This window comes from Melanostigma gelatinosum (assembly GCF_949748355.1).
Source record: "Melanostigma gelatinosum genome assembly, chromosome: 21".
Taxonomy (NCBI): Eukaryota; Metazoa; Chordata; class Actinopteri; order Perciformes; family Zoarcidae; genus Melanostigma; species Melanostigma gelatinosum.
This window is the reverse complement of record NC_136654.1, coordinates 16,337,523-16,352,287: the sequence shown is the minus strand read 5'-3', so window position 1 is coordinate 16,352,287 and position 14,765 is coordinate 16,337,523. Positions and strand designations below refer to the sequence as shown.

At 42.8% G+C, this 14,765-nt stretch overlaps 1 protein-coding gene across 1 annotated transcript in view; it reads left to right on the top strand.

Moving 5' to 3' along the window:
• Window positions 1-2,669: 2,669 nt before the first annotated feature.
• Window positions 2,670-14,765, top strand: part of LOC306794704 (glutamate receptor ionotropic, NMDA 2C-like) — a gene marked incomplete at both ends in the record, with an annotated part of 34,706 nt that continues 22,610 nt past the window's right edge. The window contains 6 exons of the mRNA XM_079292886.1: window positions 2,670-3,032; window positions 4,206-4,304; window positions 11,906-11,971; window positions 12,665-12,853; window positions 13,080-13,420; window positions 14,186-14,300. Coding sequence (XP_079149012.1) covers window positions 2,670-3,032; window positions 4,206-4,304; window positions 11,906-11,971; window positions 12,665-12,853; window positions 13,080-13,420; window positions 14,186-14,300 — 1,173 coding nt within the window. The remainder of the gene's footprint in view (window positions 3,033-4,205; window positions 4,305-11,905; window positions 11,972-12,664; window positions 12,854-13,079; window positions 13,421-14,185; window positions 14,301-14,765) is intronic.

Sequence of the window (14,765 nt, the reverse complement as noted above, 5' to 3'; positions counted from 1 at the left end):
ACACACACACACACACACACACACACACACACACACACACACACACACACACACACACACGCTGCTAATCTGAGGCACCATTATGCTGCTTTTTCCCAGAGATTACTGTTAAATGAAGACTTGACCTGGTCTCCACTCCTATGATCCACCTCGTCAGCATTGGTCCGTTACTGTCGTTTGCGATCACCGTCATGTTACCTTTTCCCTCCACTCTCTTACTTTAAGTTTTATTTTTCTTCTTCTAAAATATAACTTTTTGTTTGAACAAATAATTTTCCCCAAATGACTGTAATTTGTGTTGTACTGTTTAGATAGAAATATTGCAAAATATTTGTATTTAAATCAGCAAATTATACTTTGTCGCAGTGCAGCGACATTTACACAGGTGTAAATCACCACACAATGAATATTTTTAGATATACACAATGTATGTTTGCAGCTTGGTTAAAAATATACTTCAGAATGTGAAAATATTCTGATCCACACACTTTAATGATGTTAAGCTACAACAACATATCACAACCCCGAGGACATCAAGTATTCTCCGTCTACAATATTATTCTCACTCTGTCCCTCGCAGTATTATAATTCGCGATATGCACGGCGGTTGGTAAATAAAAGAGTGGGATGAGGATTATACGTCCTACATGGTTTTTCTGCGACAAAAAGGTTGATATCTAAGATACACATTTTTTTCTGACAAGTAATACAACTCGATGCTTTTTGTCTCATGTATGCCACATGGAATGTGTTCTTGTTTTAGATTTGCTGCGTGGGGGGGGGGGGGGGGGGGGTTGTTTGTTTTTCTTCTCTACCCAGCACAGGTGGGTGGTGGGTAAACGGCTGCTCTGTGCTCACATCAACATGTGATGATTCATTGGAGACAAATTAGATGATCTCAGTGAGTCCAAACAAGCAATCTCATGTTGTGCAAGCGAAAACGAGTGAAACATTGTTCTACAGTGGGGAAAATCTGCATGAACTTGAATGGAGGATCTGCACAAGTCATATTTCAGATTTTGAGATGTGGTTTTATGTGTGCTCTCCAATAAACCCATGTCTTCATCTTCATGGACTTCATACTACGGCTGAAATGACATTATATGCAGATGACACTGCTCGATATTTGTTTCATACATAATTCAGTTTTACAAAAGGAAAGTGTGCATTAACCCAAATGTCTAAAAGAATGAAATGTGGAACTAAACATCATCCACCAAACAAAAATACGAAACATAAACATTGCATGCCATCCTCATACTGCGGTTTGTATGATTTATTATGAAAATATGACTTCTTTTTAGTGTGTTCTACAAATGTCCAGCAACCTTTCAATTCATTAAATATCAGTAGCATCTAATAACAGGCATGGATTGAGGTTCAAACTAGATATTTCATTTTAAGGGCACCTAAAGCCCAGGAGCTGAAAACCGTATTAAGATGAATGATGATTGATATGCCGGGAGCCTGAACAGTGAGGGGAAGTGGAACGTATTTAACCCGGTGTTGCTTTGAAAGGAGCTTTGAATCAAAGCTGGGAGCTGTTGTTAATTATCAGGGTGTCTCTGATGGCCACAGATGAGGCAGACACCCCACCAAATATCTGTGTGTAGGTGGAGATCTTTATTTGCTTTAAGAAAGCCCACCTGCCTTCATCAAAGCTTCAAAGGTATATTGATTCAATAAGGGAACATCTTCAAACAGCTAAGATATGATTGAAGTAGCTGAGTTGTATGGTTAATGCACAACAAAAATGAAGTGTATGGCAGAGCCCTAACTCTTTATTTCCGCGCCATTTGCATTGCCACAAATCTGTTTCTATAATCCTCTTTGCATTGTATGCCTTCCACAATTATTTCTGATTCGTGTAAATGTAATTAACTCATGTATTTAATCTACTGCTGACACCAGATGGTGTGTGTGCATAATTCGACAACATAAACTTCTGTTAAACCTGCCTTGATGTGTGGTCAAAACAAATTAGTTATACGATTGGTTTTGGAGTTTTGCATTTGCACCCAAACACGTTTACAGATCTGAACAGCAGTCAATGTTGAAGCGATTTTCACTTGTATTTTTGTGGGATGTGGGAAGGCCGATGACATCACCACACGTGGAGCGAGGCTGGATGAAGTAATGTAATGTAATGTAATCCCAGTGATGAGGGTCGAGGACCTGTGTGACAGTTTTGGCATCCTGCTAGCAGTCTGTGTGTGTGTGTGTGTGTGTGTGTGTGTGTGTGTGTGTGTGTGCTGAATCAGAGATGTTTTGAAATGGAAAGGTGATTACAATCATGACACTGGGCGATGGATTATGGAGGATTACATGCATGCATACTTGCATACACAGTATCACACACACACACACACACACACACACACACACACACACACACACACACACACACACACACACACACACACACACAGTTTCCCCCATGACACAACAGTCTAAATGCAGGGCTACTACTGTCATGCAAAAGGGTCAGAGAGAGAGACAGACAAGAGAAATAAGGGATGAATATTTACAGACAGATTATGATGAATTATGTCAAAAACATCATAAAAGTAGAGCAGCTTATATGTTTGACTGTTGCTCTCTTTCCTTCCGTTTTCTCATCCTTTCTCACCCTCTTTCTACCCCTCCTTTCCAGGCAGTAGGCTGCCAAGATGGCCATTGCCAGGGGACATCCTCCTCCCTCTCCTTGGCCTCCTCTCTTCCTCTTCCTCCTCCTCCTCCTCCTCCTCCTCCTCCTCACCTCCCCGCTCCCCCTGCAGGCCCGGCCGCTCCTCCTCCACCCATCCATCAACGTGGCTGTGGTGTTCAGTGGCTCCAGCTACCAGAATGAGGTCAGAGGTCGCCTCAGCGGGGAAAACTTTGTCGACCTGCCCATCGTGGTCAGTCCTGTGACCGTGCTGGTCAACGACACAAACCCCCGAGACCTGCTGACACGCCTCTGCGATACCATGGCAATGGAGAAGCTACACGGCGTAGTGTTTGAGGATGATGTGGGCTTTGGGGCCGACGCTCAGGTGAACGCCGTTTCTCCATTTTCGGGTTTTCTGATAAAACATCCTCTCCAGAGTGTTCAGTCACCCACACCCGATTTTCCTAAAGCTGCTCAAGGCAACATTTTGATGTGAAAACACACCTGTCCTTCCAGCTTAAATCACAAAGTGGGTAGCAAAGTAGAACTAATTGAGATGCCAAGCTTTTACATCTTTGCTCAAATGAAATGGTGTCGGTTTAGTTTCTGTTTGTGAAGGGAGAAGAAGTGACATCAAATCGTAAAAGGCAACATGTAAATATTCCCCTAAACGGTGCTCTTACTAACTAGGGGAAAGAGAATTCAAAGTACTGTCACTTCAAAGAATATTTTACTTGTGAAATTACTTTTGAAGAAAAGTTACATTTACTTGCAACTTACAATACTTACTCATTTTCAGATTTTTAGTACACAAGATTGCTGCGTTACAGTAACAAGAGTACGTGTCATTTGTTACCTTCCGAGTACATTCTCTTCTTCATAAAACACGTAAAACTTTTGAAACCTGGATTGTTTATAATCCATGTTTTCATGCAGGCATAGACTGTACATAAGTGGATGTAGTGTGAAGTCACCCGTTGGTTTTATGGACTGACGTTTCGATGCCTCGAGTTCTAAATTGTGACTGTCGCCATCTTGTTCTTCTGGAACCAGAAGTGACATAAGAGGGTGGTGCTAAGTACAACCCAATGAATAAGACATTTTTAGGCAACCTAAATGTCACAAACGTTGATGAACGGAAAACGCACCGTGAATTGAAACTTTAAACTCCCAGACTGGACAACGCTGCTGTAGCATCCTGTCAATCCCAAGGTAGCAATTCCTTAAAGCACATCTACTGTATATGCTTTATCTTCCATTCCACTCTAAATGGGTCCATCGTTTACTAAATGAACATTTCACTTCTCAGAGCCAGAGTTTTCTTCTTCATTGCCTTTGCTGGCTTACTGCTGCTGTGTTTCTTAGTGTTTCACTTTCACCTGTAGATCAGTCAAGGACTTGTGTTGCAGGACTGTGTATTGCGTCACTTGCATGCTCTTGCATGTGCACACGTTTTTGAGAATTTAGAAACCTAACTGTACCATCTGATGAAAATAGTGCTGTAAAAAAATGTCCACTTTCTTTAGGCAAACACTGACTCTGTCCGTTTGGTCCTCAGGTGGCAGAAGTGGCACAGATCCTGGACTTCCTCTCCACTCAGACAGCTCTGCCAATCGTGGGCATCAGTGGCGGCTCTGCAGTTGTCATACCATACAAGGTACCGTCAAAATAATGAGCCCATCTTTTGAACCGGAGCTAGAGCGGCCTTCTTTCTTACTATGCCACAGTGATGACACACACACACACACACACACACTCTCACACACACACACACACACACACACACACACACACAAAAAGTGGTGTTGATGTAATATCTGACACAAACACTACAATTTAGGAAGCATGAGAAACAGATTCTCGTAATAAGATGAACAACTGTCATGTGAACACTTTCAGAATCAGCAGCCGCTCACAGCCTCCTGTCTTAGTCAGAACTCTTCCGTACCGGCGTCATTCAGCTTAAAACAACTGAACTAGGTCAGAGCGGTGAAGCCTACTTTGGCAGGCAACTCGCTGCATGCAAATATTTGGATGTGAGCAATACAGATCTGGGAATTATCTGCGAGGACTGCAGCCATCGACCCTCATCGGCTCCCCTAACCCCCTAAAAAGACTGAGTTGTGGGAAGGAAAACTTTGCGAGGGGAGACAAATGCTACTGGCGATCTACGCCTCAATAAATCATACCCGCCGCTCTTGAAGAGCAGCAGGTTTTTCCTGCTATGATTTAACATGTATCTCACTGATGAATGGAGATGGAGAGTAGTGAGCTGTGTAGTTAGATTGTAAAAAGGAGATTGATGACACCAGACAGATTAATCTGTACTTTCTCTCTACTTTTGAGTTGCAAAATGGCTTCATCCCTTCTTCCTCTCATGCGCCATGCATTCCGCCCGTCTCCCCTTTCTTCCTATAATTGCTTAACTGCCATCATCAACACCTTGTATTTATAGAGCCAACTCTCACACATAGGAAGACACATGCAAACGAACACCCTCACATATTAGAGCACACACACACACACACACACAGCCAAATGGATGCATTCCTACACCTATCTATCCATGTGCCTGTGAGTGTTGGATCTTTTTGGGGGCTCTGTTGTGCGCCGGCTGAATCTATTACGGTTTTGGCTAGAAGCAAGAGGCCTGTTCTCCTGCTCCCTCCGCACTCCAGGACCCTATTAAACTGTTAATTGGACCCTTCAGGAGGCTGGGCCCCCCCGCATCTCTCAACATTCACCCTAAAAATCCAAGCCCTCTTTTCTTTGTATTTTTCTGTTTTGCTGCCTTGCATAACCTCCTTCCTCCCGCTAACTGTCGCTGCTTCACCTTACGTTGACATTTAGGTGTTCGTATTTACCCCAGATGTGCTTTTTGATCGGCAGTTCTTCCACCGTGTAAAAGTATCTCTGAACCTCCAAAAAAAATATTTGTTGCAAAGTTTGTCAGGTATCAACAATCTCAGGCTTGTAATTGGCAGAGCCGATCACGCCGGCTTCAGTCTGGGTTATTTAACCTCTCTGCTTGACAGCGACAAAAGACAAATGCACAGATGGGACGTTATCTTTCATACTGAGCGACCGTTTGTCTGACAAGCCCAAAGCGCTGAGTGACAGTTCTCAATATAACACAAAGAGTAAAGCACTCTCCTCTGAGGCCTGCCTGTCGAAGGCCTCATTCAGCCCTCCTCCCTCACCCCCCCCCCCCCTCTTTCTCTCGCTTATGTACTCCTTTGTTGTCAGCAAGACGGAAAAAAAGGCTCGTCAGAGGTGTCTGGCACAATGGGACAGGTGGATGGGACGGAGAAAGACATACGTGTGAGTGCATGATTCTCTGAGGAGATAAAAGAGCTCAATAGTGCTTGATTATCAATAGCCTGATGATGATGAATATCTTTGATGGCGGGTTTAAAAAGAAGCAGCACCCTGCCCGAGCCGCCTATTTATGGTTCCTGTCGCAGTGATCTCTCTCTATGGCAAACAACAAGGAAGGAGGGAATTGAGACAAAGATGAAAAGATTGAAGGGAGGAGAGGAAGTGAGTCTTTTGTCAGACGGCACACGAACATCACGCGAAGGCAAAGAGGAGGAAATGAGAGAGCGTAAGGAACGGCGGAGTAAAGGCATAAAGGCTGTTCAATAGGGCCTGAAAAAAAAACACTGCGATATATCTCTCAGACGAGTTATAAATCAGAGGTTGGGAGTGTTTTATCTTTGTGTGAGTGTGTGTGTGTGTGTGTGTGTTCTGGCTTGCTGAAACACTGGCCAAAAAGATACTCAAACGTTGTGCCGAAATGTGATTGTTGAACATATTTCCCAAAACCATATATTCATCTGCTGCTGTCACCCTCCTCTCTTTTGGTTGCAGGGATTTGCTCCCATTCAGCCACAAGAGCATCAGTGAGGTCCGGCACTGATTTTGGGCGACAACGCCCGGCTCGCAGTCGGCGCTCCAGTTCATCCGAAAAGGTGTTAGAAGGGGTGAAGGTTTTCCACACCAAAAAAAAACAAAACAATAGAAACCCTTCCCCAAACTGTTGCCAGAAAGTTGGAAGCACAATAATGTCTAAACATATAATTGTATGCTGTAGCATTAAAACTTCCCTTGATTGAGCCAATGCAAAAGTGCATTAAAGTGTGTATATTTAATCCTCCGCTGAGAATAGTCCCCAAAATATGCACTACTTACTCCTGTTTGAGTAACATTTGCAAAAAACTACAGCGCCCAGTTGTTCATTATTTGGCCTTTTTGGCAATTCATCCAGACTGGCCGATCATCTGACATCCCCATCTTTAGAAAATACAGCAATAAATACAAAAACACTTGCAGTGTTGCACAGGTTGACATCATCATCATCATCATGAGCACCAAAACCATCCAAAGCAGAGCAATGGAAAAGCCCACAAGACTGCCCCTGTCTCATGCAGGTAACGGCTTCAATTGTATTTGTAATAAAAAGCAAACCCAGGATTTTCAACCAGCAGACCGCTGTTAAGTTACATAAGTTACATAACAAGCAATCTTTTCCTAACGCTAGTGGGGTAGCTAGAGCATTCTAGTTTGAACGTCCACTGACCAACTGTCCATATTTGAGGAGCTGGGAGTAAGAATGTGTTGTAGGAGTCCAATAAAATAACTTTCTGTGCATTTCTGACTTGATACGAGTGACAAAGATCATTCATTCAGGCACACTGGACTATCTAAAAACAAGCCTTATTACCAAGCTTCAAATAAGGCTGAGTTTTTGGAGATGAATGATTTTCACAGGACTTTGGGTCTACTGTAAAACCAGTGGAACTTGTTACATCATGAGGTTATAACAAATCATTTTTTATGGCTGCTGTGAGACATTTTGGGAGAGAACATTTAACTACAGATGACAACTCATATCTATTATCTTGAGGCACTATCACAGTAACCCTCTTGTGTTTTTTGAGGAAATACATCGTGAATGTGGAAACATTTTTTTGTTCATTACAGTTACAAACATCAAATATTGTGTGATGGTGATTGTAGACTATGATGAAGGCTGGAATAAACAAAGCAGTGTTTGCCAGTAAACGGGAACAAAAGTGCCTTTTAAGAGGGCACATGATGGATTTTTGAAGCAAAGAAACTGTTGACTGAGTATACGAGCGTAGAACACCATTTATTATAATTTGAAGCTGTCAGTAGAAGATTATATTTCAGGAGTTACAGTCTCACTTGTGGCTCCAGTCTAAGGTCACACTGTGATCTTGGACCGAAGTGATGCAATGAGCCAGATGTGTGGATCACAGTTTCGTTTATTGCTTTTTTTTGGGGGGGGGGGGGGGGGGTTCTTTCTGTGGCCAGACTGGCCCGCTTTCTCTGTTAGTCCTTCTGGCTCTTCTCTCAGCCCTCTCAATTCTGTCTCTCTTGGCCTCATGGTCCAGAAACTCCATAAGCAGGTCACGAGAAGCCCAGAGCCGCTGCACAGTATTCTCACTGGAAATTGTTTTTTGTAACGCTGGGAATGAAAGCACGTTCATGGCCGGGCCACCCCCGAGCTTCACAGCATGGCCTAATACTTTCAATAAGGTGGTCAGTCGAACTGCTAATGCTGTGGTGTTGGAAAAACAGAAGTAAAGTGTGGAGTGTCTGATTCTATATTCTATAAAATCTATATCGCCGGTTAAAGACTTAAACATCTGTTTTTGTCTTTCCATCGCACTACACTGTGCTAGGACATCAGTCATGAGTGTGAGATCAGTGTTTTTAAGATTGACCCATAGTGACTAAAGTCAGGCCTCTGCTGCATCGATTTTGAACTTTTCTTTTTTAGCCATTCTAGCAACATGCCCTGTGGATGTCTGTTTTTATAGGTCGGTCGATCCACTCATTTGGTCCAGACTGAAATATCTCATCAACTCTTTGGTAGACTGCCATGACATTTTTGCACATGGCTCCCAGAGGCTGAATCCTAAAGACTTTGGTGTTCCCCTGACTTTTCCATTAGTTTGTGAGGAACTGAGCTGGCTGAGGAGTCCCAGGTGGGTTTTATTCCCCCAAAAATGAAGCAAAGAATTTACAAAAGATGTATCAAAGTTCCCATTAAAGAGGTCAACTAAACAGAACATAACTCAGGCTTTTGTAGTGGGCACTTGTTACATTCCGATTGGCCCCTTCCTGTAGTTCTGCGTTACTTGGTGCATATTGAATTGCATTCAAATCATCACCCGACGGCACCAAAGTGTAATGAAAAAGAAAATAATCAAGTCAAGTACTATGCAGAATGTACAGTATTCATAATATTGGATTATTACTGTTGTAACTGGTTGAGATGATTAGGTATATATTCACTGCTTGGTATTGGATTTTTATGCAAAACCCACGGAGATGGAAGCTTCCATTTGGACATTTTAAGAAGGTAGAGTGACGTATACTGTACATGTGTAAATCTATCTGAGTCCATATGATGTGAATGAGCTTCCCGCTTCACCCGCACCAGTCTCCCCGCCGACGGGGGAGGTACAGCAGAGTTCTCCCCGTGGGAGGAGACGAGAGTGTGAGCAACCACCATGTCCACCGTCTTCCTGTCACATTACCATACGCTGCTGCAGTAGGATTGCTAATTACGTGTGTGTGTGACAGCCCTTACTGCCAAGGTGGTGAGAAGAAGACGGCTGGGAAGTGGAGAATGAGCGGGGGGAGGGTTACTCTGTCGTCTCTTGTGAGCGTGCGAGTTAGACGCGAAAAAGACGGTACTTTTGTTGTAATTCTCGATTTCCCCGTGAAGGCAAAAGTCGATGGGTTTCATCACATTTGCTTGTTTGATTTTTCACAATTTAACATGCTGCTAATTGGATGATGAAACACTTATTGGCCCGGGGGAGGTCACTACATTATTTGCTTGTTTAATAGCTCAGACAAAAGCTAATTGGATTTTAATTACACCTCTTAAAATGATGCACCTCAACACTCCTTTGTCATATCATAGTCGAAAATCTTCTATTGCAAAGACAGCGTGTTAAAAGCTTGAAATGACACATTTCCTGTTTCCTAAATGGGCGTGGTCGCCTCTCCACCACATCCCTCCACTTATGTTGTGTGGATGGATTTAAGCAGATTGGGTCGTATTTGCATTATGCATATATATTTTATTTTGCCACATGAGGTAATTTGCAACAGCAATTTTAGCATCACAAACAATATTTAACGAGGTGCGTTCGCAAACGCTAGTTGGCAGATCTTGCCAGAGTGTTGCTGAGACAGAGAAAGCAGGGCTGCCAGAGCTGTGGGAGAGGAAAAGAGCAACAGGAAGGAGATATGACAGTTAGTCACCTCTTGAGACAAGAACAGATTAAAAAGATCTGAGACCTGGTCCCAAACGGCACTTGACAGTTTAACGCCATCTCCCTCCCTCACTCTCCTGCTTTACTCTCTCATGCATGACTTCTCTCTTAATGCATTTGTGTAACTGTATTTTCGATTTCCAAGACTTCCAAGCCTCCATTTAGTGAGTCATCTTGCTAAACAGTGTACAGATGTAAAAGAATAAAACAAATATAAGATTGCCCCGATCGTCACCTTCTTGCACCAGCTCTCAGTCCGTTATCCGTTCAAATTCTGAATATTACTCGCACTAAAGTCCTTGCACCTGCTTACATCAGAGCTCCACTTAAGGCTTGCAGCGCTGTACAGTCCTTTAGATCTTCCATCCAAGCTCTTTTATTACACAGTCTCTTCCAAAAAACACAGGCACAGGGAGTCCAGTCTGTGGGAGAGTTTCAGATGAACCTGTTAAAATGGGTTTCTAGTTTTGCTGTTTGCACCTGAATGCATTTTTGTCGGTGTGTTCTGTGTATGTGCGCATTTCTGCACAAAACTGTCCAGACCTCTCGTTGTAAACTTGGCGAAATTTGGTTGACAAGTTAAAGTTTTTATTTGAAATATAACCAATTAAATGACAACATTTGACATTGTATATTTTTTCAATAATATGTCGGCTAAATGTCTACAGAATGTCAACTGAATATGACACAATGTTGTCACAGATGTCAAGATAACGTTTGACCTGCAAATCACCAAATCTGGAATTGTTAATTGATACAAATTTGTCTTAGTGTTGCTAGCTGACTTCTCACTTAAGGTAAAAGGTTACTGTCAAGTTACAAAAAAGATCTCTCGTCATCAGTTGATGAGTTCTGCTCTGTGTGTCTACATCCAGTCCCTCCCCAATAGTCCTCCTCATCTCATCCCTGTAGCCTACTTTATTTGAATGCTATTTGAAGGACATGGGTTCAACGGGCTCTACGAACGTTCATCTTATCTGTCAACACAGCGCGTAGGTATGCAAATGTGTGTTAACAGACACATGCAACCCATTCTTGATAGAAAGAGAGCAGCAGGACTGACATCTGCAGAACGGAGACACTTGTACCAGAAAGAAGCAGAGTATGGACAATCAAAGCTCTGTCTTCAAACGTGAGCGATAATGAAGGTGGAAACTATTATAAGTGTTCATGCCAACCATTTCTTATACCACACAACTCTGCATCTGCATCTTTATTGCTGAAGGTTGCAAGTGTGTGTACGGCAGCTGCGTGTTGTATCCATTACTACCATTTTCAATTGCTTAACGTTTCCAATGACGCTTTTTAGGACATTGCAGACATTTCATAAAGCTGATTCATGTGAAATTGTCCAAGCTTAGCTCACTTAAAATGTAGTCCTTTCCTTTGTCTCCATTTGTCAATTCTCATTAAATTAATTGGATTTAGAAAGTGGTTCCTCTGTGTCATGACTCTCATTAAATTTGGATGAAACTCGACCACTACTAGAAGGGTGCATTATGATAATCTGTTCTCTTGTCCAATAAGCATACCATCACTTGTAAAATAAAAAAAGCACATCACCGTTAATTGTTGCGCAGCAGTAACAATGTTAAAGGTGCTGCAAAAATGAGAAACAGCAGACGAGTTAATTTGACAAACCTTTCGTCAGTTGGCTTTCGTTGTGGCGAAAAGTTCAACACCGTACTCTGACACGCTGATTTATTCAAGATATTTGATCATGAAACCGAATCTGAACTCGTGATGCATTTGCATGTTTGACAGTCTCGGTATAATGTATTTTCTCAGTTTTTGAATGAAATGCATGGGCTGAAAGGCAGCATGGTAGCATAGAGAATACATTGTAATTCAGTGTGAAGAAACCGTTTCAAAACCAAACCAGCTCAAGAGATGCAGTTGCTGAATTGACCTTTTGCCTCATTGTGACTCTGACTCTTTACAGGCTGAGGGATCCTCCTTCCTGCAGATGGGAGCATCTCTAGAGCAGCAGCTTATCAGCATGTTCAAGGTACAGAGAAGCATTTTATTGCTACAATAAGTGACAATCAAACCTCTGTTGAACCTAATTTTTAGGATTAAAATCTGTTGTAATACCAAATGTTACATGGGTGAGCCTGACGACCTCTCAGGCTGATTAACACAATCAGCGGGGAATCCCTGATCTGATGTTCTGGCCTGAGTTCCACAATCGGTATTCATGAAAGATTGTACAAATAATTCTCATGAGATCAGAGAGCTTAATGTCACTGATGTTTCTGCGAGTCAACGGGATTATCTTAGTTCAGTCTGTGACGCCCCAACTTTACGTCATCTAGTGGGAGCATTTCAACAACTGAGGAAACATCATTTGTGAAGTTGACGGGTATACTTGTGATGACTTTTATCAGTTAGGGTTTTAAAAGCTTTTTTCTAGTTCTAGTTCTTGCCCATTGTTAAATGAGAAGATTGATACCATTTTCATGTCTTTACGCATAAAGAATAAAGAATAAAGATTTGGAAACAAAAGGAGACAACAGTTGTTGGCCATAAAAAAGCAACAACTTCCTTTTTCTGATATTTATGCTAAGCTAAGTTAAGCTAACCACCTGGAGTACTCATTTTCTCACGAGTCCTTCACAATCATTATTCATTCCCATATTTTATAACCTCATTACCTTATATATATTGTTGTTTTAAGTCTTTATTTCTATCCCTGTTTCAGCTAATGGAGGAGTACGACTGGGGCGAGTTTGCAGTGATAACCAGCTTGCTGCCGGGCTACGACACCTTTGTAGATATAGTTGAGTCCTACACCGATACCTCCTATTTCCTGTGGAATCTACAGGATATCTTGACTCTGGAAATGTCCGTTGGGGCGAATGACGCAAGGACGAAGCGCATGCTGCAGCAGGTAAAATAAGATATAATAAAGATTGGGTTGCACCAGCTACAGGCTACCTTTAAATACATCACTAAGTTTGTGTGTTAATTTAAATTCTAACAAAGTTCAGTTCAAACTAGCGCTCTTAAAAAAAACTTTATAAACTGAAGTTTGTACAGAGTGCCACAGGCTCTTGATGACCTCCAGCAGTGCTGCATGTTCAGGCCGTGTTTTCTCTTTCATTTCCTGTCTGCAGGTGGATTCTCAGGTGCTGCTGGCGTATTGCTCCTATGAGGAGGCGCAGTACTTGTTTCAACAGGCAGCTGAGGTGGGTCTGCTGGGGCCAGGCTACATCTGGATGCTCACCAGTCAGGCCGTTGGCAACCCCGACAGCCCTCCACCCGACAGCTTCCCTATCGGTGTTATTGGTGTGATTACGGACCAGTGGAGGAAGAGCTTGCGGCAGAGAGTGAGGGAGGGTGTCGCCATTGTCGCTAAAGGGGCCGAGAGCTTCAAGAAGCAGTACGGGTTTATTCCTGAGGGACATGGTGACTGCAACAAACTGGCTAAACACTCAGACAACAATACGCTGTTCAGGTCAGTCACACTGTTGTCAGTGATCACAATAGAAAGGTGCATTCAGTAGAGCGCAGATCTCCGCCCTAGTGTGTCTGCAACGACTAGCGGCCCCTATTGCCTGGTTAAGAGCGGTGAGGGGAGTAAGCAGGCTGGAATGTGAGAAATGAGCAACGTTAGTATAAAACAAGCAATAAAAAAGGTGTTTTGAGAAAGTGTGAGTCACTGCTACCACAGGAGGTCCTTGAGCATGCAACCATAACTGGCAACCCAAAATATTATGCAGTTTGCTGCAACAGAATGCGGGATTAGCCGTGGACAGACACAGAGATGCACGCTCACTCGAAGACGCACTTATCCGATCGCATGATCCTCCTGGTGAAGAGAATGAGACAAGTGGTTATTACTGATGCATAAACAGAAGAGCACAACTTCACTGCATGAAGTCAAAGTCTGTTGCGCCTTTTCTTTCAAGTGTTCTGAAATGCAAATTGACCTGGATTCATTATTCATAGCACCAGTCTGTCAAGGATGTATACCTCAACAGACAGCAAAATCACTCAGTTGGAACACTCTGCCCTCCACCAATCAGCTGCCCGTCTCATCCCCTAATGAGCTACTTCCAGTCTCCCTCGTTGCATTAAGCCCTACAGGGGAGCTTTAGGTTTAATTAATGTGTCTTTGTCTGTGTAAATCATATGCAAAGTTTGGAGGTTATGTGGAATCAACGTCCTTGATTGCAAGCTACATACTTCTGAATCCATTTCCTGTTTCTGTGGATTGCAGGCACATGTTGAATGTGACGTGGGAAAGGAAAGATCTGTCATTCAACAGCCAAGGCTTCCTCACCAATCCCTCCATGCTCATCGTCGCTCTGGACCGAGACAGACTCTGGGACAAGGTACTGGTCACCAGAAACTCGATCATAAAAACATGCTGGCACTGATGGCACAGGAACAATAAGACATTTGTCCTGTTATATTGTATTTACAGGGTGCTCAAATGCATTATGGACTCACAGGTTACTGACAGTGACATTTGTGAGGAGTGTTTCATAGGCAATGAAAATAACTTTTATTTTTAGGTTTCAGGTTAGTTTTAGGGGAACTGGCTTCAGAGAAACCTCAGTTATGAGTCTGTTAACAACATCTATTGGCAACAGGGACTACGACTTCAAGATCTTGATGAGTATGCCTCGTCTCCAAACTATCATTCGTCACGAAAACCCACGTGACAAGAGACAGGGTAAATGAAGTGATACCGTGTGACACAAGACAGGCTTTTGTGTTCAAGCAATCTGCGGAACTTTCCTCGTAGTCATCAAAATAGCCTGTTTCCACACGCCTTTTACAATTTATAGCCTGTT